The sequence below is a fragment of the Sus scrofa genome, chromosome 1 (assembly GCF_054392235.1).
Source record: "Sus scrofa isolate SSC_HxYL_T2T_F1_AM1 chromosome 1, Sscrofa_HxYL_maternal_Yorkshire_Landrace_v2.0, whole genome shotgun sequence".
Taxonomy (NCBI): Eukaryota; Metazoa; Chordata; class Mammalia; order Artiodactyla; family Suidae; genus Sus; species Sus scrofa.
The window spans coordinates 286,564,374-286,587,209 of NC_139383.1; the positions used below are offsets into that span (position 1 = coordinate 286,564,374).

General features: G+C 63.7%; 1 protein-coding gene across 7 annotated transcripts in view; it reads left to right on the forward strand.

The window, feature by feature from the left end:
- The first annotated feature begins 3,294 nt into the window (after positions 1-3,294).
- ADAMTSL2 (ADAMTS like 2) overlaps positions 3,295-22,836 on the forward strand; it is a 35,502-nt gene continuing 15,960 nt past the window's right edge. For 2 of the 7 annotated variants that reach the window (XR_014842202.1, XM_005654608.4), the window contains exons 1-11: positions 3,295-3,504; positions 5,176-5,266; positions 5,798-5,940; positions 6,730-6,805; positions 7,901-8,003; positions 8,461-8,606; positions 8,741-8,864; positions 11,527-11,607; positions 13,547-13,722; positions 20,481-20,838; positions 22,133-22,505. Coding sequence is in view for 6 of the 7 variants with exons in the window: in XM_005654608.4 (XP_005654665.1) it covers positions 5,177-5,266; positions 5,798-5,940; positions 6,730-6,805; positions 7,901-8,003; positions 8,461-8,606; positions 8,741-8,864; positions 11,527-11,607; positions 13,547-13,722; positions 20,481-20,838; positions 22,133-22,505 (1,670 nt within the window). In the remaining variant the exon portion in view is untranslated. Of the gene's footprint in view, positions 3,505-5,175; positions 5,267-5,724; positions 5,941-6,729; positions 6,806-7,900; positions 8,004-8,460; positions 8,607-8,740; positions 8,865-11,526; positions 11,608-13,546; positions 13,723-20,480; positions 20,839-22,132; positions 22,506-22,836 lie in introns of all 7 variants that reach the window. The other 5 variants (XM_085019525.1, XM_085019545.1, XM_013987096.3 and 2 more) reach the window with 5 other exon arrangements.

Genomic DNA, 22,836 nt, shown 5'->3' on the forward strand with positions numbered 1-22,836 from the left:
AAGTCCCTCGGTGGTCCTGTCCCTGTTAGGGGCGAAGGCTGTGCTGTCATTGCCCAGGATGCCCGAGGCTCTGGGTGGGCAGCAGGTCATCAGGGAGAGGGGAGACGTGTGCTGCTCTCCGGGTCCAGCTGGTTGGCCTCTGGGTGCCATGGCCGAGGACCCACCTCACATGGGCTCTGGCTACGGTCCCCGTCCTTCTGAGCTCCGTTTCGGACACTGGGCTGTCCATTGCGACCCTCCACACCGGTCGCCCCGTGGCCCACCGAGCCCCTCCCCCGCCCAGCCCCTTCCCTTCCCCAAGCTGGCTCCTCCCCCCCACCCCGTTTCCCACGCCTCTCCCCACCTGTCTGAAGAACTGTTCCCATTTTCCTGATTCCGAGCTCCTCCTCGGACACCCGGAAAGCGCCGGTGGAAAGACAGTCTCCTACACATCCCAGGGATCTTCTGAGCGCCCTGTCGGGACCGCACAGATGGTAGAGCGGACAGCTCACCCTCCTCCTGAAGGACAAGGAGCAGCCAGACAGACCCACCCGGCCGTGTACTGATTGCCTTCTCGGTGCTGGGCCCTGGCAGGTGCTGAGGACGCGGGGAGAACCTGCAGCGGCCCTTGGAGAGGCCACCCAGTGTGAGAAGCCAAATCAACGTGCTGGGTCTCCTGGCGGGCTTCCTGGAGGAGGCGGCCTCAGAAGAGCATCTGGAGGCCTATGCATGTCCAGATGGCTGTGAGAGAAAGACTGCAGAGAGGGGGGAGCAGGAACAAAATGCGGGCTCCAACCATTTCTTTTAGGGACTCTCCAGGGAGCCCCGGGCATTGTCGGGGTTGGGAGGTGGCAATTCCCAGTGTCCCCGGGTGGCCTGTGGGGCTCAGTGCAAAACGGGGAGCTCCTTGTTTACCAGCAGGACAGAGCGCTCTCCCTCCGGGACACCTCCCGAACAACAGGCGCGTTTTCAGTCACTCTTACCGTTGTGCTTGCTTGGGTGCAGCAGGTCTTGGGGTGAGTGCCTGGGGCCCCACCCAAGATGCTGACCCCGGGTCCCCAGGGGTGCAGAGGGCAGTCCTGAGAGGTGAGGGGGCTGGGAGTCCTCCAGCAGAAGCCCCATCTCACGTCGCCCCCAGAACACGAATTCCAAGATAACATGATCAGACCTTCAACGTGGTGACGGCAGAGCCTGGCCCAGGCATGGCCTCTTCCGAGTGGTCCTGGGCTGCTGTTCGGGTCACTCACTGGGCAGCCGGTTGGAGGCCCCTTCTGTGCTCTGGGTTCTGACCTCCAGGCCTGGCGGCGACCCCATGAGTGGGTCCCCGTGCCTCTAAGCCTCCCCCAGGGGGCCCACCCTGACCAGGTCTCCGGAAGGGACAGCAGCTCTGGCCTTGGCATGCGACAGGGTCTTAGGGGTGCTTCCTGCCTGGGCCTGATTCCTAGGGTCTCCAGGGGCCTCAGAGACCCCCCTCCTTGTCTCCCACTGGTTGCCTCTGAAGCCCCCGCCACCAGTGGACCCAGCAGTGTCACAGCTCCCTATGGCTTTGCAGTTTGGGGTCTCGCTGGTGTCCGTCGGGGAGGGGGAGCCCCAGCCGACTCCTGGAGGTAGCAGGTGGGGTGGATGGGTGGCAGGTCCGGGTCACCCACTCCTGGAGGTGCCAGGGCCTGTGCACTGTCCTGCCGAGCTAAGTGAAGGCGCTGGAGTGTTTGCGTCGGCTGGCTGGAGGGTCCCTCCCAGGGGAAACCGTTAGCCACCCTGGCGCTGGCTGGACGTGGAGCCAGCACTGCTGGGAGAGCTGGAGGCCATGCCAGGGGTGCTGGGCCCTGGCGCTGGCCCCCAGAGTGAGTGTGTTCCCGTGAGGGGGTCGGTGGGTGAGTGTGCCTGGGAGAGTGTGTACCAGTGCAGCATGCCAGGCTCCATCATGCCTGCGCTTCACCACGCCAACCGCAGGGGGCAGCGTGGACCCGGGTTCGAGTCTTGGTGCCGCTGGACGTCCCAGAGGCCCCAGTGGAGAAGACTCCGTGCCACCCCAGAGGGTTCCGTGGAGCATGAACGTGATGGAAGGACCCGCCAGGTGGAGACGATGCCATCGATCAGGGCTCTGGGGTCCCTGATGTGCTGCTCACTGGATGTGTGACCTCAGGTGTCACTCAGTGGTCTCAGAGCCTTTGTCTGCAGCATGGGGACAGCGAGGATGCTGCCCCGTAGCTCAAGGCACTGAGGAGGAGCTGGGTACAGGGCAGCAGGCGTTAGCTTTTCTCTTTCTGCCAGAACTTTTCCTGCTGGTGGCAGAGTTTCCCCAGGGGTGGAGTGATTCTCAGCCGCCCAAGGAAGCAACCGAAGGAGCTCGCCCCAGTTCCTTCCGGCAGGGAGGATGCAGACAGGGGGAGGGCTTTCCGGGCACCACTGGGAGCCTCCGACATCTGCAGCGCGGAGGCAGGGGAATGGATGAAATGGCCCACCGTTTGGAGGTGCCTCTGTGCGTCCGGGGAGCCTGCCGTGCGGGCCTGGGTGCCTGGCCTCGCTTCGCGTGCAGCTTGCAAAGTCTGGGGTCTGCTGGGGGGGCCCTGAGCACGTGCTGCTTGCTCCGTGCTCGGCTCCACGCTCTGACCCAGCGGGAACACAGGCCTGGAGCCCCACGCCGGCCTGCCAGGGGCTGCCCAGCTGGCTCAGGCCCTGCTGGGCCGCTGTGCCCTGCCAAGCTGGTGCTGAACCTCTGCAGAGTTGCCTGCGCCTCCCCCTCCGCTGGCTCTGGCCATTCTGGCTGTCTGGTCAGCAGGCCCTGGGCCCTTGTGTCTCTTCCCCGGAACCCTTGGCCGAGCCCTGCTGCGTCTCCCTCAGCCCCTCCGCCTGCTTAGGCCCCCGCTGCCCGGGAGAGCTTTTCCCAGGCTGGCTCAGAGCGCCGCCTCGCCTCTCAGCCTCAGGCTTTCCATCTGTGCAACGGACCTGCCCTGTTGGATGCCTCATCCGTCTCGGACTCCATTCTGGGGAGCGTCTGAGCCTGGGCCCCCTCCGGAGGCAGACGTCCAACAGACCAAGCCCGGGGCTCCCCCAGGCCAGCGGCTGCTCCGTCTGGACCTCCGGACGCGCGGCCGCGAGGTCTGGACCCGGGAAGGCGGCCTCCCCGCTCGCCGCCGCGGCGGCCGTCAGCAGGCAGCTGGGCCGGCCTGGCCGGGCTCCAGAGGCGCGGAGCGGGTTAACGTGCGCGCCAGGCCGGCCGGCGGCGGGCGGGGGAGCCGCCTGGTGGGAAGTGTGAGTTCCTCCCTGTCTGCCTGACAGCTATAAAGGCCGCCGCGCGGCAGAGCCGCCACTGGGCTGCGCGCCTCCCTGGGAACCCCCTCTCGTGGGTGCTCTTTGAAGTGGAGGAGGGAGGCGGCGAGGGGAGGAGGAGGAAGGGAGAGAGGCAGCGCCCGCAGCTCCCTGCGCTCCGCAGAGCCACCCCCTGCCCCGCGCGCACCTGGCGCCGCCGCTCGGCCCCTGCTCCGGGAGGACCACCTGCCGACCCATCTCGCTTCGGGCCAGGTAGGCCACCTCCACCCATGCCGCCTCCCGCCGCAGCGCTCCCGGGGCCCCCGGGGGCTGCAGTCCCAAGGGCGGGCCGAGGATCCCCCGGCCCCCTCGGGGGAGCCGTTATGTAACAAGAGCAGGGCTCGCCGAAGGGGTCCAGACCCTCCGGGCACCGTGAGGGCGGGGCCCCTCGGCTCCCAGCCCGCGGGGTGCCTGCAGCCCTCGTTTGCGCGGCAAGCCTCTCCCGCTGGCTGGTGGCTGTTTTTGGACCCCAGGGAGGGATGGATCCCGCGTGAGCCGCGCCTGGCCTGCCGCCAGCGGCGTCTGGGAGCCTTAATGAAAACCAAGTGTGCGGCCGGCTCAGCACCTGTCTTCAGCCTGCAGGCAGGAGCCGGGGCACCAGCTAGCCAATGGGACTGCCGAGGGGGCTCCGTACTCTCGGGAGGCTGGTGGGGGGTGCAGATGGAGGCCTGGGGGGGAGGGGCGGCCTCCAGGTGGGGTGGTGGCTGGCAGGCACTGGGGGGAGGTGGGGATCACGAGGTGTCCAGTGCACTGCTCCCTCACCTCCCTCATTTTTGGGGTGCAAGGGGGTCCTTGGGGTACCTCCTGAAAATTTGCAGGAGGTTGAGCTGTGAGGAAATGAGGGTTTGGTGGAGGAAGGAGGCGGACAGATGTGGAGTTGGTTTCAGGGCTGGCAGGCGCGGGCTTGTGGGGACTCCTGTCCTTCTTTCCCTGGAGTTAGCTGGGTGCAGGGGACTGGTCCCCCACCTGGCTGGGTGGCTTTGGGCAAAATGACTGCCCTCTCTGGTTCCAGGCTATAAGGGGATGGCATGGGTGGTTTCTGAAATCCTTTTTCAACCCGCTGGCATGTGACACTCGGCAGCGGACATAAACCCTGGACAGAGGCCACCATAGGCTTTTCCTTTTTCAGGGGCAGAGAGGGGAGGCTGAGGGCCTGGGAGGCTGGAGGCACCCCTTGATGGGACCCCTGGCAGGGAGGTCAGGTGGTGTTTGGGCCAGGGGTGCTGACTTCTCGGGAAGAAGACAGCCCTGTGGTCCTGGGCCCCCACCATCCAGCACTCTGGAGATGGAGGCTGTGCATCTTTTCTCGGGAGAGAGGGGGTGCAGATGCTGCCTGTCCCTCAGGGGCAGGGGGAGCTATGGCTTGGGGGGAAGGGCTTGGCAGAGCCCATGGCATCCACAGACCCCCAGCAATGCCACATGGCCGGTGGGAGGGTCATTCTCCCAGCGGCCAGGCAGTGCTGGGCAGATAGCCATCCCGAGGTGCTCTTTCTGCTGGCCAGTGTGATGGACTGAACCCCAGCTCCTTCGTCCAATGGATGCAGCCTGGGTCTCTAGGTGGCCCTGGGTCTCTCCCCAGGCATTCTTCAGGGAGCTCAGGTATTTAGAGGCAAAGTAGGGCCGATGTCCCCAAATGCCCTCAGATCAGGTGGTACAGGCTTAGCACGCACACCACCACCCTAGGGTCTCAGGCTTGCAGCAGGCATCTCTAATCGCTCACCGGGCCTGCTGCCAGGGCCTCCAGGCAGCCACTACTAATCGATCCCAGATAACCTCAGGCCTCAGCAATGGGTGGGCGCCCGGAGCTTTTCGCCAAAGCAGACCCTCACCAGCTGGAAGAGGAGCTGGGCCTGGCATGGCAGTGACAGTGGTCTTGCTTCCTAGGATGGATGGCAGATGGCAGCCTTCACGCTGGGCCTGGTCCCTGCTGACTATGGCACTTGTGGCTGGGGGTGCGTCATCCACGGGGGCCACGGTGAGTGGGGGACGTGGCCTCTCACCCAGACGGGCTGATGGAGAGGGGCTGGGTGACAGAGGCGGGGCATGTGTCCCTGGGTCCTGGGGCACCTTCCCAGAGCTCCCTCAGCCACTCAGACCAGCCCGTGAGCAGGGGCTTCTGGCCACTGGCCAGTCTGACAGGACAGGGGCCTCAGGGGCCTTGGGCTCCCCTTCTGAGCGAAGGCCCGGAGTGTGGTGTGTGGACGGGGTGGGTGTGTGTCCTGCAGAGCCCAGGCCAGCAGCAGGCTGATCGGGGGAAGAAAGGGCAGTCAGGTTTGGCCTCAGGATCCCACCCGGCTCTCAGGACGTCCCAGAGCTCGGGGTCAGGCAGGACCTGAGGCCCACAGCTCCATGGGAGCCCCCTCAGAGGCCACGCTGGAGATCTGAGCCCGGGCTTGGAGCAACCCACCCAGGGGGCTCTGTCCTCCTGTGCAGGGCACAGGGACGGCAGGCCCCTCCGGCCAGGTGCTCCAGCCTCCTTCTAACCGCCGTGGGGCCTCTCACCCAGGACAACAGCCCAACATCCAACAGCCTGGAGGCGGGCGCCGACGCCACGGCCTCCTGGTGGGGAGAGTGGACCAAGTGGACCGCGTGCTCCCGCAGCTGTGGGGCCGGCGTGACGTCGCAGGAGCGGCACTGCCTGCAGCAGAGGTGCGGGGTTGAGCGTGCGCCCCGTGGGCCTGGCGTGAGAGGGGGGCCGCCTGGACGCGGAAGGAAGGCCTGGGAGGTGCACGGCCTTCCACCCAGGGCAGCGGCTGATGAGGCGGGGAACGCGGCTCCTGCGGGGTCCCAGGCAGGCGTCCCCTGGGGTCCATCCTGCTCTAGGACGCTGGGCAGAGGGGGATCCATTTCCGGGGCTCATTCAGTGAGGGGTCAGGCCCTCCCTGGCCTTCGCTTCTGAAGACCTGAGTTGAATAAACATGAGGAAATCCTACGGTGCAGCGGTTACCGTTGGCCAGACGTGGGTTCGAATCTTCCCCCTGCTACTTCCTAGCTGTGTGACCTCGGGCCAGTCACTTCACCTCTCTGGGCATATGTTTCCTTATCTCTGGAATGCAGATCATGCTAGAGCCCACCTGACATTTCTGAGAATACAAGAGACGCTGTGTGGCCGTTCGGCCCAGGGCCTGGCCCATGGCAGAGGTTGTATTGTTACTAATTTTGTGCCCCAAGACCCTGTGCTGTGTGCCGGGGACGTGGAGACGAGCGGGATCTCGTCCCTCCGGGAGAAAAGGGCTAAGAAACATCCTCAAACTACCTGGACTCTGGAGCCGGCAGGAGGGCTCCTATGGCGTGGTGGGTGGGGCGGCGGTGGTCAGAGGAGTTGGAGGGGGCTCGGGGTTGGGGGGGCAGCCCAGAGGTCACCCCGGAGCAGGAGCAGGGTCCGGACTGCAGCTGGCCCCTCCTGGCCCGAGCTCAGAGCCCATGTCCTCGCACCAGGAGGACGTCTGTCACAGGTGCCGGGAACAGGACCTGCACGGGCACGTCCAAGCGGTACCAGCTGTGCAGAGTGCAGGTGAGGCCCCAGGCTCCCTACCCCGCACCCTCCCCAGGCAGGGCTCAGGGCGCCGTCTTGGTGGACACGCCATCCTGGGCCTGCTCCTCACATCCTGTTGGAGAGAGAGTGGTGAGGCTCCTGGGCTCAGAACCCCCTCTCCTGCCTCAGATCCAATCTGGGTGCCCGCTGTGGGCTACAGGCACCCCAGGGAGAAGCACCCACTCTGGCTGGGGGAACTCGAACCCAGCCTCAAGTTTGGGGTCTCAGGCTGTGGCCCCTGGTGCTCACGATGGGTCTGAGCCAGGTGCTCGCCAGGAGACTGAAGTCCGCTGGGGTCCCCGTCCCAGCTGCAGCCACCATGCACCCGCCTCAGCCCTCCCCGCCCTCCGCAACTAAGCCTCCTGTTAACCCCACGCTGCACGGAGGTGGCCGGGCTGGGCCACAGGTGCCCACTCTCAATGGGGCCGAAACCGGTCTGAACCGGACCTCCTGGTGGTGTGGGTCCCCACGACCCGGTGTCCGTGTGTCTCTGTGCATGCCCGTGTGGGGAGTTAGGGGCTGGAGGGAGCTGAGGGCTTCTGTGTTGGCCTCACGGGTTAGCTGCTCTCCCGAGGGGAGCTCCAGAGGGAGACCTGCCCGCTGCTGGGAGCCCGGGGATGACCGGCCCGGCCCGGCCCCGCACGGGCCCCTCCCACCGTGGGCTCCTCTTCCACGAAGTGGAGCCCATTGAGTTCATGCACGGGTCCCAGGCACTGTGGCTACAGCCACGGACACGCAGACAGGCTTCTGCCCGAGGATGCAGGCCGAGCGGGGAGCCAAGGCCAGCATCCCCGCCCCTCCACGTGCAGCTGGGGAGCAGGCGGGTGGGTGAGGGGGATGGGGGGGAAGGACCCCGCCCAGAGCACGAGGCAGGCCACACACGTGGGCGTTGGAGGCAGGGTCCTGTCCCTCCTTCCGGAGAGCCCGAGGGACTGAGCGAGCAGAGGCCACCCTGTGGGCCGCGGCCCCGGTGCTGCCGGCCGGCTGCAGCCACTTCCTGCTCAGCCGGCACAAAAATGCCTTTGTCGGGCCGAGTTCCTCCAGCAGCGTCCCTCCCATCTTCCCGCGTCCCAGGAGTGCCCGGCGGACGGGAGGAGCTTCCGCGAGGAGCAGTGCATCTCCTTCAATTCCCGTGTGTACAACGGGCGGACGCACCAGTGGAAGCCACTGTATCCTGGTACCGCGGCCCTGGGCCACCCAGCGGGGAACACTCTGGAAGGATCCCTACCTGATGAATCACCTCCTGGGGGCAGGGGAGGGAATGTCCACGCCCGGGGGGCGGGCAGATGGGAAAAAAGGCCCAGAGGGAGGGGTCTTGTCGCAGGTCACCAATAGTTCAGGCGTCAGTGTATGTGATGTGGCTTCTCCCGGCTCTCGGGCAAAGGGCAGGGTCTCTAGAACGTGCAGCCCAGGGCGGTCAGGTCGCTGGGACCTTCACGGGGCGGCAGAGGCGGGAACTCACAGAGCCTGGGCCAGGCCGGTCCACCTGCATCTTGGTCCGTTTTGGCCACCGAGACCCCGGCCAAGGCCCTTTCCTCACCAAGCCTCAGTGTCCCCATCTGCGCAGTGAGAGGAGAGCGGTGTCCCCGACGCTGCCCCCTGCCCACCGCCCTGAGCCCCCGTCTGCCCTGCAGACGACTACGTGCACATCTCCAGCAAGCCGTGTGACCTGCACTGCACCACCGTGGACGGCCAGCGGCAGCTCATGGTCCCCGCCCACGACGGCACGTCCTGCAAGCTCGCCGACCTGCGAGGGGTCTGCGTGTCTGGAAAATGTGAGGTTGTTAAACGTTGTAGCAGAGGTCCCGCGGGTGTCCTTGCGCCGGCCGCCCACCGGTGCACCCAGGCGGTGGGGGCCCCCGGGGCCCTGGCCTCGGCGCCCTCCCAGCAGCCTCTCCGCCTCCCTCCCTGCAGCCCATCGGCTGTGACGGCGTCCTCTTCTCCACCCACACGCTGGACAAGTGCGGCGTCTGCCAGGGCGATGGTAGCAGCTGCACCCACGTGACAGGCAACTACCGCAAGGGGAACGCCCACCTGGGTAAGCGCCCCCTTGGCTCCGGTCCAGCGTCCACTGAGGACTGCCCTTCCCCTCCTGGGCCCTGATCCTCCGCTCCCGCCGGGAGAGCAGCCGGCGGCTCTGTAAGGCCCCTCTAGCTGGGGTAAGGACCAGCTCTTCCCTGAGCACCTGCTGGATGCGAGGTTTCCCAGGGTGCACGTGGCTCGGCGTCCACCTTAACCTTTGTGCAGCCTGCAGGGAGATGCTCAGGCTCTCTTTAAAAGGGGGAAAGTGAGCCACAGCTTCTGCCCTCACCCCTGATGCGAGATTGGAGTCTGGGCATCCACGGATTCCGGGACCTAAGGTCTGGAACCAGAGTCTCAAGGGCTGAAGGGTGCAGAGGCTCCCGCCAGGCCCTCTCTCCCCCCCGGGCAGCGGCTTGTCCATTTTTACGGCCGTGCCCATTCAGCCTCATGTCTGGGTCTGGCTCTGACCCACGCTCCCCGGGGGCTGGAGGAGCGTAGGTGGGGGTCTGTGCATGAGACAGGACTTTGTGTTGTAAGAAGGATGTCGCCTTTAACAGCGTTGAACTGAAGGCCTTCCTGGCTCTCAATGAATGCTTGTGGGGTTAAACTGGGTTATCCCAGCCTCTGGACTGGGAAAGGTAGGGCAGCTTGAAATCCACTTCTCAGATGGGGAAACTGAGGCCCGGAGTGGGAGTTGCTGGCGCCAGGTCCCTCAGCGAGGCCAGGTGTGTCTAGACTAGAAGCCACCCCTTGAGAACCCCCGAGGACCTGGCTGTCGGGACCCCGGGAGTCCTGGAGGCGGAAGGCACAGATAACTTCAGAGTTAGGGTTCGGGCTTGGACATGGGACCCAGAGATGGATCTGCCGCCTGGGAGGGGCAGGGAGGGCCGTCTTTAGCGGAGGGAGGCCCAGGGCAGAGCTGGACAAGGGTCTGAATAAGGCGTGGCGGGTACAGGGCCAGAGGCTGCTTTCTTGGGGGGCCTCGCTACGGGAGAGGGCAGGCAAAGTGTCTCATTTCCTCCCCCGCTCACACAAACCTGCTTGCTGGACCTTCTGCCAGATCCCTGGGCGTGGAGAAGGCAGAGCCGGCGCTCAGGCGGTGTGTCTCTTTCTGCGCAACCCTGTGTGCCAGGGCCTGGAGGCTGCAGTAAGCAGTGACAGACAGGGCGTGTGTCCTCATGGGACTCTCGCTTGCGAGGGGCTGCGGGAGGCTGACGCTTGAATGGTCCCATCTGACTCGTCCACGTGCTTTCTCTGCACGGCCACGGCCACGTGCAGCACGGTCAGGCTGGTGCTACCGCTATTGTCATTTTTCAGTTGTGAAAACAGAGAGGTTAAGAAACTAGTTTGAGGAGTTCCTCTTGTGGCTCAGCGGTTAACGAACCTGACTGGCATCCGTGAGGACGAAGGTTTGGTCCCTGGCTTAACTCAGTGGGTTAAGGATCTGGCATTGCGGTGAGCTGTGGTGTAGGTGGCAGGCGAGGCTTGGATCCTGCGTTGCTGTGGCTGTAGTATAGGCTGGCAGCTACAGCTCCGACTGGATCCCTAGCCTGGGAACTTCCATATGCTGCGAGTGCGGCCCTAAAAAGACTGAGGGAAAAAAAAAAAAAAAGAAAGAAAGAAAAGAAACTAGTTTGAGGTCACACAGCCAGATGAGGCAGAGCTGGGTCTGAACCTAGACAGCCTGCTCCCGGGTCTGTGGTCCTACCCACTGACCCACACGGTTCCCTGGTAGATGTGTGTGGTTGCCACAGTGAAAAATCTCGTGAGCTGGTGGATAATTTTGAAATTTGGAGTTCCCGTCGTGGCGCAGTGATGGCGAATCCAACTAGGAACCATGAGGTCCTGGGTTTGATCCCTGGCCTCGCCTAGTGCGTTAAGGATCTGGTGTTGCCATGAGCTGTGGCCTACACCACAGCCACAGCAACGCCAGATCCGAGCTGCATCTGCAACCTTCACCACAGCTCACGGCAATGCTGGATTCTTAACCCCCTGAATGAGGCCAGGGATCGAACCTGCAACCTCATGGTTCCTAGTCGGATTCGTTTCCGCTGAGCCATGATGGGAACTCCTCTCATCCTCATCTTTGAACGTACTGAGCCTTTAAAATCCACATGATATTGCGACAATGTGGGGTTTTAAAGTGACAGTGACAACATGCTCAGGCAGGGCAGTGTGCGGTGCTTTGCAGAATCTTCCCACCCCTTAGAGCGGGCCGGTTGTCCCTGTGCAGAGACAGAAAACTGAGGCCCGAGGCTCCAGCGGTCTGCTCACAGTCACTTTGGTGGCAGGGGCAGAGCAGGACCCGACTGTTTGACTTCAGCAGATTTATGGTCCCTGTGGCCCGTGGTGGCCCTCGGGAAGAGCAGGGCAGGTACCGGGGGCGTCACCCACGGCTCTGGGAGGCACATGTCTCGAGACGTGGCGATGCTGATCCGGTGCCTGGGTGGCGGGTCAGCCCTCTGACGGCACGGGGTGTGTGTGGGAGGGGGTCCGGCAGGGCCTTGGACTTGCCTCTTGGGCCTGGGTGCAGCAGCTGGGAGGGGCGGTCCTTAGACAAGTGCCCCTTACCCACCAGGAGGGTGGGAGGGCGGTGGCCGCTCTCCAGAGTTGGCTTTCCAGTCGGAGGCGGTGGCCACAGCCAGACCCGCTGCTCACTGTGGTCCCCTCTCCCCCAGGTTACTCTCTGGTGACCCACATCCCAGCCGGCGCCCGAGACATCCAGATTGTGGAGCGGAAGAAGTCAGCTGACGTCCTGGGTGTGTAGGCGGGCCCCGGGCTGGGCCTCTTGGGGCTGGTGCCTTGCAGGCGGGGAAACGTATTGGTCCTGGGTGGACAGGTGCACTTGATCCTGGGTCCCTTCTGGCAGGAGAGGGGTGGCCCCAGGGTCCAGGACTCGACCCGAGTGTGTGTGTGTGTGTGTGTGTGTGTGTGTGTGTGTGTGGTCAGAGGGAAGCTGATCACACCTCCATGTGTGGAAAGCCTTTTGTACTCAGAGCTGCTGGACACCAGAGGTGTCACGACTCAGGTAGTGAGCTCCCCGTCCCTGGAGAGCCAGGCCAGGCGGAAGCTGGAGGTGCTGGAGTCAGAACCTCTGCCTCCCCCCGCCCCATCCCCCAGGTATAAGGAGGGAGACTGAGTCAGTGAAGCAGATCCAGAGGAAGTGGGTGGCCAGTCCGAGGCCAGGGCTGAGAAGCAGGCGTGGGATTCAAACTCAGGTCTGGGGCCCTCGAGTGGCATTCTTGCTGCTGGACGAGAGGCCTGAAGCCTCCCTGGCCGAGGTGGGCAGCAGGGCGGGCGGGGGACCCCGGTAGGGAGCTGTTCCCATCATCTGGCCCCCCTCCCTGCCTCTGTGGGCAGCGTCTCAGGGACCAGGGCTGCCGGGGTGAAAACCACCCTTCTAAGGGGCCGCTGGGCTGGGGACGGCGTCTTCGCTAAAGGCCCTCAAGGATGACCGGCTGGGGCTCCCTTCAGGCCCTGGGGCCCCAGCCCCCCACCCAGCAGGCCCGCATGCTCCAGGCTCCAGCCCCGCGGCTGGGGTGCGGGAGCCAGGCCTCTGCCAGGCCAGCTGCTCTGTGGCCCCCCGGGAGGGCGGCGAGGCCAGGAAACACTGTGTTCCCAGAGCTGGCTGCAAAGCCGTCGTTCTTGAAACAGCCGCGTGGAAATTCCAAGGGCGGCCTGGGAGCACGGGGAAAGCCGCAGGAAGGAAGGTCATTACTGTCAGGAAACAGGTTTTGGACGCGGGCCGGGGATCTAACCCAGTGCACAAACGCGCCCGCACGCGGCCGCCTCGCCCAGCTCGCTCGTTCCCCTTGTTTTCAACATTGCGGTGTGGCGGGTATTTTTCCAGCAGGCGCGTCCTGCTCGGGCTCTCAGGACGCCCTCTGAAGACACACTATCCCTGAGGTGGAGCCTCCCTGACGCCCGCCTGGGTCCCCAAAGCTCCCTCGAGACCCCCTCTGGGCGGTGCGTCCGTTCCCCCATCTGGGCATCATCAGACACCAGCGCTGGGTGTGGACGAGCTGAGGCCCTCAGCTCCATGTGTCCCCCTGCATCTGCCTCGGAGACAGGGGGCCTGGGAGCCACGCCCGGGAGAAGGGGCCCATCAGGCCACTAGTCAGTGGGGTCCCCTAATCTGGGCAGCAGTGTGTCACACTCCCAGTGAGAGTGTGGGACCGGTCGGCCTGGGGTGGTCGGCAGGGCCCGCTGGGGCTGCTGGGGTCGGGCTGCAGCGTCGCTCCGTGTGGGCCCTGGAGGGGCACTGTGGTCCCTTGTGTGGGCCACCCAGGGTGGCACAGGGAGGCCGTGGCAGAGCCAGGCTGGGTGGCCCAGCCCCAACCTGGCCGACACCTCTTGTCCAGCTGCGTCTGGCCCACTGCTCCTTATCACCTCCAGGCTCCGCCCCTCCAGGCGGCTGGAATGACAGGACCAAGTGGCCGCGGGCCAGACACCTTCAGTTGTCTAGACAAGCCTGGGTTTATTTTAGGCTGATGGGAAAGAGAACTCACGTCCCCCCACCGTCCAGGGCACGTGCTGTGTGCAGACAGAGCCATCCGCTCCCCGGGGACGGGGACGCGGAGTTCCTGTCCTGGGTGTTTGGGGACGGTCACAGAGACAGGCTGGCTGGGGTCCCCACCGGCCCCGCCGTCCCCCTCTGGCCGATCCAGCTCACGTGACGGGGCCGCGGGGCCCTTTCAGCTCTTGCAGACGAGGCGGGCTACTTCTTCTTCAATGGCAACTTCAAGGTGGACAGTCCCAAGAACTTCAACATCGCCGGCACGGTGGTCAAGTACCGGCGGCCCATGGACGTGTTCGAGACGGGCATCGAGTACATCGTGGCTCAGGGGCCCACCAACCAGGGGCTCAACGTCATGGTGCGTGGGCCGGGCTCGGGCTGGGGGGGCGGGGCGGGCGCTGCTTCCGGGGCGGGGCTTCCAGGCCTCTCCCCTTCTCGGCTCCACCCCCTCCTCCCAGCCCTCGCTCAGACTGTACCTCCTCTGCTGCTTCCTCCGCTCACGCCTGAACTTGTCTACCTGTTCATCTGCTCACTGTCATCCGGCCATCTGTCCCTCCCCCTCCCGCGCCCCCCGCCTCCCCTCTTTCCTTCCTTCCATCCTTCCTCCCCTCCCTCCTCTGTCCATCCCACCCCCTGCTGAGGCTCCTCCCTCTTCCTGCTGTCCTCACCCCAGAGGATGGACACGCAGGTTCTATGCGGGGCATCAGAATGGCCCGGGGAGATGAGGACAGAAGGCTGGGTGGGGGGATGGGGATGGGGACACAGGACCCACCCCAACTCCACAGTGGGGAGTCTGAGCGCCCCGGGGAGTTCCCTGCCCTCTGGCGCCATGGGCACGGTGGCGTTCACACCAGGTCCTCTTGCCGAGGGGCCACGGCCATGCTCATCATGCTGCCGGCTCCCCACCCCATGCTGCCCCCAGGATGCTCTCGGCCTCTGGCAGGAAGGGCTGCTCTGAATTCCTCTTGGTTTCTTTCCCGGGGAGCCGCAGGGGAAGGGGGAGTAACGGTAGCAAGTCTGGGGGCCGCACCGGAATCCCCTCCCCTTCCTCGTCGACTACCCCTCCTAGTTTCCTCTGATCCCCTGCCAGCACCTCTGCCAGTCTGGGTGGCACACCTGGCCAGGTGTCCCAGTCTGTCTTCCTGTGGGGTCTGGGCTTCCGGGCTCCAGGCCCTTTTGCATCAAAGGTGGCTGCTCTTGCCTGTTGCCATCAAAACTGGGCAGGGAGTGGCCAGGAGCTGGCCAGGGGACCAGCAGGGGACCAAATGTATTCTCTGCCCCCAGAGTCAAAGCTCCCCACCCCCACCCTGGAGGTCATTTCAGTTACACTGCCAGGGTGGTGACTCCTTTCCTGCCCTGCCCTCCAGCACAAGGTAGCTTGCTGTTTAAGGAAACTCTTGCTGTGTCTCCTGGAGGAAGTGTTTTCCTTTTGGGGTCCCAAGAGCTGCAGGCACGGGAAACCCCACCCCCAAGGGGGTGCCTGGGGACGACCGCAGGGCATCTCTTGGCTCCCAGATCCATGTGGTCCACCCACTGGGGACACAGCACGGGCATTGATTTCGGGTGTGTGTCGCACTGGGGAGGCACCCAGGCCCCATGCTCACAGGGTCCTGTCGTTTCTAAGCTGCATCTGGCTTCACCTCCCGTGCTCACTTAGGCCGGCTGTCTCTGTGACATGGCATCTGATAGGCCCAGGGGATCTCGTGGTTGTGTGCCCGCTGTGGCACCTCTGTTGCTAGAAAGTGAGCCCCTTTGTCCAGTGCAGTGTCATGTGGTGTCCTTCTCCGTGGCTCAACTGCTCAGTGTGCTCTTGGGTATCAGGATGGTGGGGGCCCTGGGGGCTGGAAAGGCATCCTCGTATCCAGAATAAGGTGAATTGGAGTTCCCGTTGTGGTGCAGTGGTAACGAATCCAACTAGTATCCATGAGGATTTGGGTTCGATGCCCGGCCTCCCTCAGTGGGTTAAGGATCCGACGTTGCTATGAGCTGTGGTGTGGGTGGCAGATGCGGCACAGATCCGGTGTTGCGGTGGCTGTGGTGGAGGCCAGCAGCTGCAGCTCCAATCAACCCCTAGCCTGGGAACCTCCATACATTGCAGGTGAGGCCCTAAAAAGCCAAACACAAAGACAGAACAAGGTGAGTCACGTCTGTTCTAGAAGGGGTCTGATTGTAACCCGCTGTGGTGAAGTAGCTGATGGTCCCCGTGAGGGAAGGTGCTGTGTCGCAGGCTCCGTGCTTGTCCTGGAAGGCTGTCTGTCAGGGGTGGAAGTTGCCCGAGCAGCCTGGCTGAGTGAGAACCGGAGTTCTTATGCCGATGCGTAATTTCCCTCCCTGCCATTCGCACCCGTTGTGCCCTCAGGGGGTCGAGCAACCCAGAGGCTGGCTCATGTGACCTGGCAAAGCTGGTCCATCTGAACCCAGGTTGTTTTTTACCCTACTGGTGGGTGCTCCCTAGCGGGTATGAGCAAATGATCTAGGGACCTTCAGGTTTTATGCCTACTCCACCAATCCATGCACATAATTTTCCCAGCCCTCCTCCTGCCCAATCTTTTTTTTTTTTTTTTTTTTTGGTCTTTTGTCTTTTTAGAGCTACACCCACGGCATACAGGGGTTCCCAGGCTAGGGGTCGAATTGGAGCTGTAGCTGCCTGCCTACGCCACAGCCTCAGCAACACAGCTGTGTCTGCGACCTACACCACGGCTCATGGCAACACTGGATCCTTAACCCACTGAGCGAGGTCAGGGATCGAACCTGCATCCTCATGGATACTAGTAGGGTTCATTAAGCACTGAGCCACAACGGGAACTCCTCATGCCTGATCCTAAAATCTGCTCCATCCAGGCTCCTGACCAAGCAGCCAAACCAGTGGGGCTGCCCACGAGTCCGTGGTTTTTTTTTTTTTTTTTTTTTTTTTTGTGTGTGTGTGTGTGTGTGTGTGTGTCTTTTTGCTATTTCTTGGGCCGCTCCCGCGGCATATGGAGGTTCCCAGGCTAGGGGTCCAATCGGAGCCGTAGCCACCGGCCTACGCCAGAGCCACAGCAACTCGGGATCCGAGCCGCGTCTGCAACCTACACCACAGCTCACGGCAACGCGGGATCGTTAACCCACTGAGCAAGCGCAGGGACCGAACCCGCAACCTCATGGTTCCTAGTCGGATTCGTTAACCACTGGGCCACGACGGGAACTCCTGAGTCCGTGTTTATACTGGCCTAGGGCCGCTCTGCTCTGTGTACAAACTCCCGTACATGCACTGCCTGAAGCCCATGGGAAGGATTTTCCTTCCCAGCAACTTTTTGGGGCCACGCTGAAGCAGGTCACATTTCCAGCTTACACCCCCCAGATCAAGCCGACCCAGCTCGGAGTTGGGGTTGGCCGTTTTCCTCCTCTGTGATGTCACCACGAGCTACCCCACGCAACTGTAGCAGGAGCTAAGAGAGGGGTGCTGGCACAAGACTCTTGGAAGATGGGAGTTGGGGACACCTGCTGACTTGCTTCCTGGCCCTCTGGCCCTGGATTCCTGCTGGGACCTCCCAACACCATCACTGAGTGGAGCTGAGAGGCCTCATGGTATAACGTTCAGCTCTGATTACATGGGTCACTTGGTGTCCTGAGCGCGAAGGGTCATTCCCAGTAGGGCCTGGTAGCATGTCAGGAGCTTTTTCCTTGTCTTTTTTTTGTTTTTTGGGGGCCGCATTCGCAGCATATGGAGGTTCCCAGGCTAAGGGTCCTATCAGAGCTGTAGCCGCCAGCCTACACCACAGCCACAGCAACGACAGATCCGAGCCGCATCTGTGACCTACACCACAGCTCATGGCAACATAGGATCCTTAACCCACCGAGCGAGGCCAGGGATTAAACCTGCATCCTTATGGATCCTAGTTAGGTTCGTTAATGGCCAAGCCATGACGGGAACTCCCAGGAGCTTTTTCAATTAGTGTGTATTTATTTTAGGTGGTCTGGCCTTACTCCAGGCGCTAGGGCTCTCTGTTAGCATTTGCCTCTCAAATCTTGCCAGAACCCCTACGCCGCAATCGTCCCCCCACCACAGGTACCTCTACCCCTGCAGGGGCTGCCAGGTATCGGGGTCCAGGCTGCTTGCACCACATCCCGGACCTCGGGCAGAGCCCGTTTCCCTCAGGAACCCCCCCGCCCCGCCTCTAAGCAAAACCCCAGGATACGGATTAGACCAATATCCCCAGCTCTGCATATGTCACGTCTAAAATTCTTCCCGATGGGGTGGGGGAGGGTGCGAGACGCAGTCATTTTCCCGTTATGTCCGAGGAGAGGTTCCGTCCTGGACCCTGAGGTTTCTCGCTGATGTGGGGCCCCCGAGCCTTCCCGGGGGTCCCTCTCCGATCCTTCTGGAACACGTACGTTTTCCCAAGGCCTCCAGTCCGGAGGCCTCATCTGGTCTGAAACGGTGATGTCACCCACGTGGAGGACCTGTGGGACGGTCCGGACCCCTTTGCCTGCACCGTGGCCGGGAGGGAGAGCGTTGCCAGGGTCCTGGGTCACAACTATAAATGCGGCTTCTTGTCCATCCGAGGGCAACGGATCTGCTTCTCTTCCCCCTCCCCCAGGGGTAGGATAAAACATGTTGGCAGGTGGATGGCCACATGTGATCAGTGGAGGCTGTGTCGATCTGCTCTGAAAAGACACATCGGTCCCAAAGCTGCCACTGGGATGACGGCTTGGTTGAGTTTGGAGCCCGCTGCCACCCTCCCGGATCGAGCTGGGTTTTGCAGGGGCCCAACTGTTGAATTAAATGGGGGCTGTGATGGGATGACCACCCCTGCGACCTTCGGGTCTCTCAGGGTGCCAGGGATCTCTGTGTTTGCCCCCAGGATGCAGGGTTTCTGATTTACTCTCTTGGACGTGTGTGGGGCTCAGGGTCACAGACTTCCCAGCGATGGTAGCCCTGACCCTCCAGGTCAAGGCGCCAGTGTGAGAGCTCTGCCAACTCCCGGTGAGGCATAGTCTGGGGACAGGGCGAGCCTTGGCTCCAGTGGATAGATGGTGAGCCAGACCTGGGCCACGTCTGGGCCCCTACTTGTCACCCATGTACGCTGCCAGGAACGGGGGCGGTCTTGATGCTTTGGGTCCCTGTGTAACAGTGACGGCTTGGACCCTGGTTCCAGACGTCTGCCCATTTCTCCACTGAACAGCTACCCAGTAAAAGTGGGGGGCTCTTTGGGAGGAGAACTGGGGGAAATCCTTGCCGTGTAGTCTAGGTGGGGATCCTTCTTCCCAGGGACCTGGCTCTTCCATCCTTCCGTGGATTCTGGGCTGAAAAACTGGCCCGGGACGTGGGGCAGGGACCATGATGTATGTGGCGGCCGCCCTCTGCTTGGTCTCCAGCCTTGATGTCTTCTGATGGCGCAGAAGGAGAAGTTCCTCTCCTGGGCCCCGTCCGTCTGTCCCCTGGGAGTCCTGTGTTCTATCTGCTGGGTCCCATGGTCTCTGTGGGTCAGGGCCCCTGGCTTCCCTGACAGCTTGTTGCTAATTACAATATTTGAGCCTCCTGTTCTGAGGACCGCGGAGCGCCCAGCTCTGTGATAGCCTCTCCTGCCACCAGCCCTGGCCTTTGAGGACACTCAGCAGTGCCCCCTAGGCATCCCTCTAGGTGAGGTTTCTTTTTTCTCTGGCGAGCGGAACATTCTCCAGGCTTCTCCAGCTTTTCCCTCACGCTTCTGGCATCGGCTGTGGCAGTGCCAGCACCGATCCCTCCTTACCATCGGCTTCACTTTCTCCCAGAGTGTCTGCGGGTGGTGTCCCTCCCCCGTTCTGAGCCAGGGCTCCCCCGGGACACCCCCTCCCTCTTGCAGGCTCCTCTTTTGCTGGCACCGCGGGTCCATCATGGCTTGGCCTTCTCCCCTGGGCAGCGCCAGGGCTCCCCCCGACTAGGTGATGATGGGACTTGACGAGAGCCACCAGCTGGGCCAGGTCCTGAGGGAGGCCGGCGGTGCCTCGGAGGCAGAGGTCTCCGTAGCATCTTCAGGGAAGGCTCAGGTGCTGGCCCTGACAGGGAGGCATGGCCATGCTTCAGGCCCAACATTCAGGGGAATCTGAGATTTTGAAACACTTTTTTTTTGGCTGTGCCCAAGGCGTGGGGAAGGTCCCGGGGCCAGGGATGGAACCCACGCCACAGCAGCGATCCGGGCCGCTGCAGTGACCAGCCGCCGAGCCAGAGTGACTCGGACCACCAGGCCCTGTCCCCAGGGGGGCTCCTGGTGGGGCAGAGAGGCCGACCTTCCCTGGTTCCCTTGTGCTCCCCGGCCTTCCCGGGGCCCGCTCGAGGACACGTGAGCATCTCTATATAACACTAAGGAGACCCTCCGGCTCGGCCGTGAACAGGAGGTTAGGTGGTGGCCTGCCCTTGCCTTTCGCTGTCCCTCTCCAAGGTCCCGGACGCTTATCCTCTCTTAAGGCCCCTCCAGCCCCAGCCGACCCTACCCTCGGGACACGCACCCAAAGCACGATTTCTTCCACCAGATCCCATCCCGCCGCTGCGAGGGGGGAGCCCCGTGGTCTCGGCCCCACCAGGGAGGGCTTGCATCAGCCTTGCTGCTGGGGGGTCCTGCTTTGAACCCCCGTTTGAGAGTCTGCTGGACCCATGCTGGAGTCCCTGGAGAGAGCCCGCAAGCACTCGGGGCTGGGGGCGGACGGCGGGGGAGAAGCTGGGCAGAATGCAGTCTCGGCGGAGGCCGCGGCTGGCCCACGGCCGGCCCGATGCTGGGATGGCGCTCAGGGAGGTTTCCACGCGGATGGCCACGGCGGTGGGGGTGGTGGCTGGGGGCCACCGGTACACTCTTATTGTTTGAGATTGCTGGTGAGCGGTGACAGCAAAAAGCAGGTCAGGCTTTGACAGCTTGAAAGCGTTCTCTCCACCCGGGGCACTGCCTCTGCCAGGGTGGGCCGCCCCCGCCTCTCCCCGGGCGAACCCCGCTCGGCCAAGGCCATGCCTTCCGGTCGAGGGCGAGTCTGGCTGCGGGCCGCCGCTCGGAGGCCTCCTGCAGCTGGGGTCCAAGAGTCTTCTGTGCTGCAGGGGCCGCTGCAGGCTGTGGGGGAGGCGCTGGGGGGAGGAGGGCCGGGGTCCCACGTCTCCTCCTCCCCCAGGTGTGGAACCAGAACGGCAAGAGTCCCTCCATCACCTTTGAGTACACGCTGCTGCAGCCTCCCCACGCCCATCGCCTCCAGCCGCTTTACTACAGCTTCTCGGAGCCGGTGGCCCAGAGCGCCGAGAGCGTGGACAGCGCCGAGCTGGACGGGGCCGGGCTGCTGGGCTTCCTGCGGCACAACGGCTCCCTCTACGGCCAGGCCTCCTCGGAGCGGCTGGGCCTAGACAACCGTCTGTTCGGCCGCCGGGGCCCGGGGATCGAGCTGGGTCTGAGCAAAGGCCAGGAGACCAACGAGGTGTGCGTGCAGGCCAGCGGCAGGGCCTGCGAGGGGCCCCCCAGGGGCAAGGGCTTCCGAGGTAACCAGGAGGGGGGGGCGGGCGGGCGGGGGTCCCGGGGTGGGGGTCCCCGGCAGCCTGCGGAAGAGGTAGACAGAGGTGCGGGTTACGGGCAGGCTGGCGGGCAGGCTCAGGGCCAGCCGTTTGCAGACTCTTCTTCAGATCCCTTCTCTGAGGTGGGCGTGTCAGGTTAGCCCCACTGGACGGATGGGGAGACTGAGGCTCAGACAGAGAGGTCTGGCCCGAGTCACAGCACTGAGGAGGAGCTGGGGTCAAATCCAGCACAGTCTGAGCCCGGAGCCTGAGCCCTTCCTCGTTCACTGGGGACAGACAGACAGAGAGACAGACAGACAGATGGCACATGTCCGGCAGGGCGTCCCCAGAAGCCAAGGGCCACAGGAAGGACTTGGTGTTCCTGGAGAGGGTGACCCCTGACCTGAGGGCTCAGAGCCAAGGATGGGTTAGACAGGGAGGGCGTGGGAAAGGGGTGGGGGGGAGAGGACCGGGGAGGGCCAGCCTGGTGGGGTGGGTGGGGGACCCGCATGGGGCGGGCTTCCAGGGGAGGGACTGGAGGGGGAGCTGGAGGCGCAGTGGGAGGGCCAGGGCCCCTGAGCCCCAAGGCTGGCAGGGTGGCTGCGCGCCTGAGGGCCATGGAGGCGGTGAGGGCTGGAGGGTGGACCAGACTTGGGAAGAAACCCCTCGATAAACTTGCCGGGGGTAGGGGGGCAAGTTCCCGGAGTCTCAGAGTCTTCAAGTCCAAGTCAGAGGCTGCATTAGTTCCCTTGCTCTGCCGTAGCCCTGCCCTGGGGACCTTAACACCCAGAAACTATTCTGTCCCTGTTCTGGAGGCCAGCGGTCTGAGATCAAGGCATCCCGGGGCTGCGCTCCCTCTGGGAGGGCCCCTCCGGCCTTGGCCGGGCGCTGGCGGCCGCCTCGGGGCAGTCTCTGCTCTGTCTTCTCAGGCCTCCTCTCTCTGCGTCTCGGGGAATTTCCTTCTCATCAGGACAGCGGGCACTGAGATCAGGGCCTGCTCTAAACCCACCACCACCTCATCTGAGATCTGGCTGTCTCTGAAGAGCCTAGTTCCAAATAAGCTCGCCTCCTGAGGCTCGGGGCCCACCTGAATTTGGGGAAGGCTGTATTCAACCCACCGCAGAGGTCGAGCAGGTTCCCCAGCTAGAGGTTGGCCACCGGATGGCTTCCCGGTTTGCGTCTTCGCAGCAGCGCCCTTCCCTCGGCCCACCCTCACCCCCAGGGCAGCCCTGGCCCCACACGAGGGGGCGCCTGAGGTCGAGCCTCCCGTCTCCCCCCGTAGACAGCAACACCACCGGGACGGCTCTCGAGGGAGACCAGCGCGACCCAGAGGCCGACGCCCGTTTTGCCTCTCAGGAGCGCCTCTCGGCCAACGCCATCTCCGACCAGCTCCTGGGCACAGGCTCGGACTCCAAGGAGCTCGCCCCCAATGAGACGGTCAACAGCATCTTTGCCCAGGGCGGCCCCAGGAGCTCCCCGGCCGAGAGCCTCTACGTGGACTACGAGGAGAACGAGGGAGCCGGGACTTACCTGCTCAATGGGTCCTACCTGCAGCTGAGCAGCGACAGAGTGACCAACACGTCTGCCGAGGCCCCGTTCCCCAACGCCAGCGCCAGCCTCCCGGCCTTAGGGGGGAACAGGACGCAGAAGGCCAGGTAAGAAGCGCCTCCCTGCCTGGGCTGGGGGTGGGGGGGCAGAGGTGAGCAGGAGAGAGCCGCCCGCCTGCCCCCACCCGCCCATCAGGGACCCCTGCCCGCGCCGCAGATCTGAGCAGGAGGTCAGAGGCCTGGGTTTTTGCATCCTTCCCATGCAGGCGCATGGGTTAGGGCCCCGTGTGGGGCACCCACGGGTGATGTGAGATGGGTGGAGGGGAGCTGAGGGGGAGGAGGCCGACGGTTCTAGTGCTTGCGCATCACAAGCCCAGCTCAGGGCTAAGCGTATGCACAGAGACATGTACTTGTCACAGCCGTCCATAGCTTTGGGGAC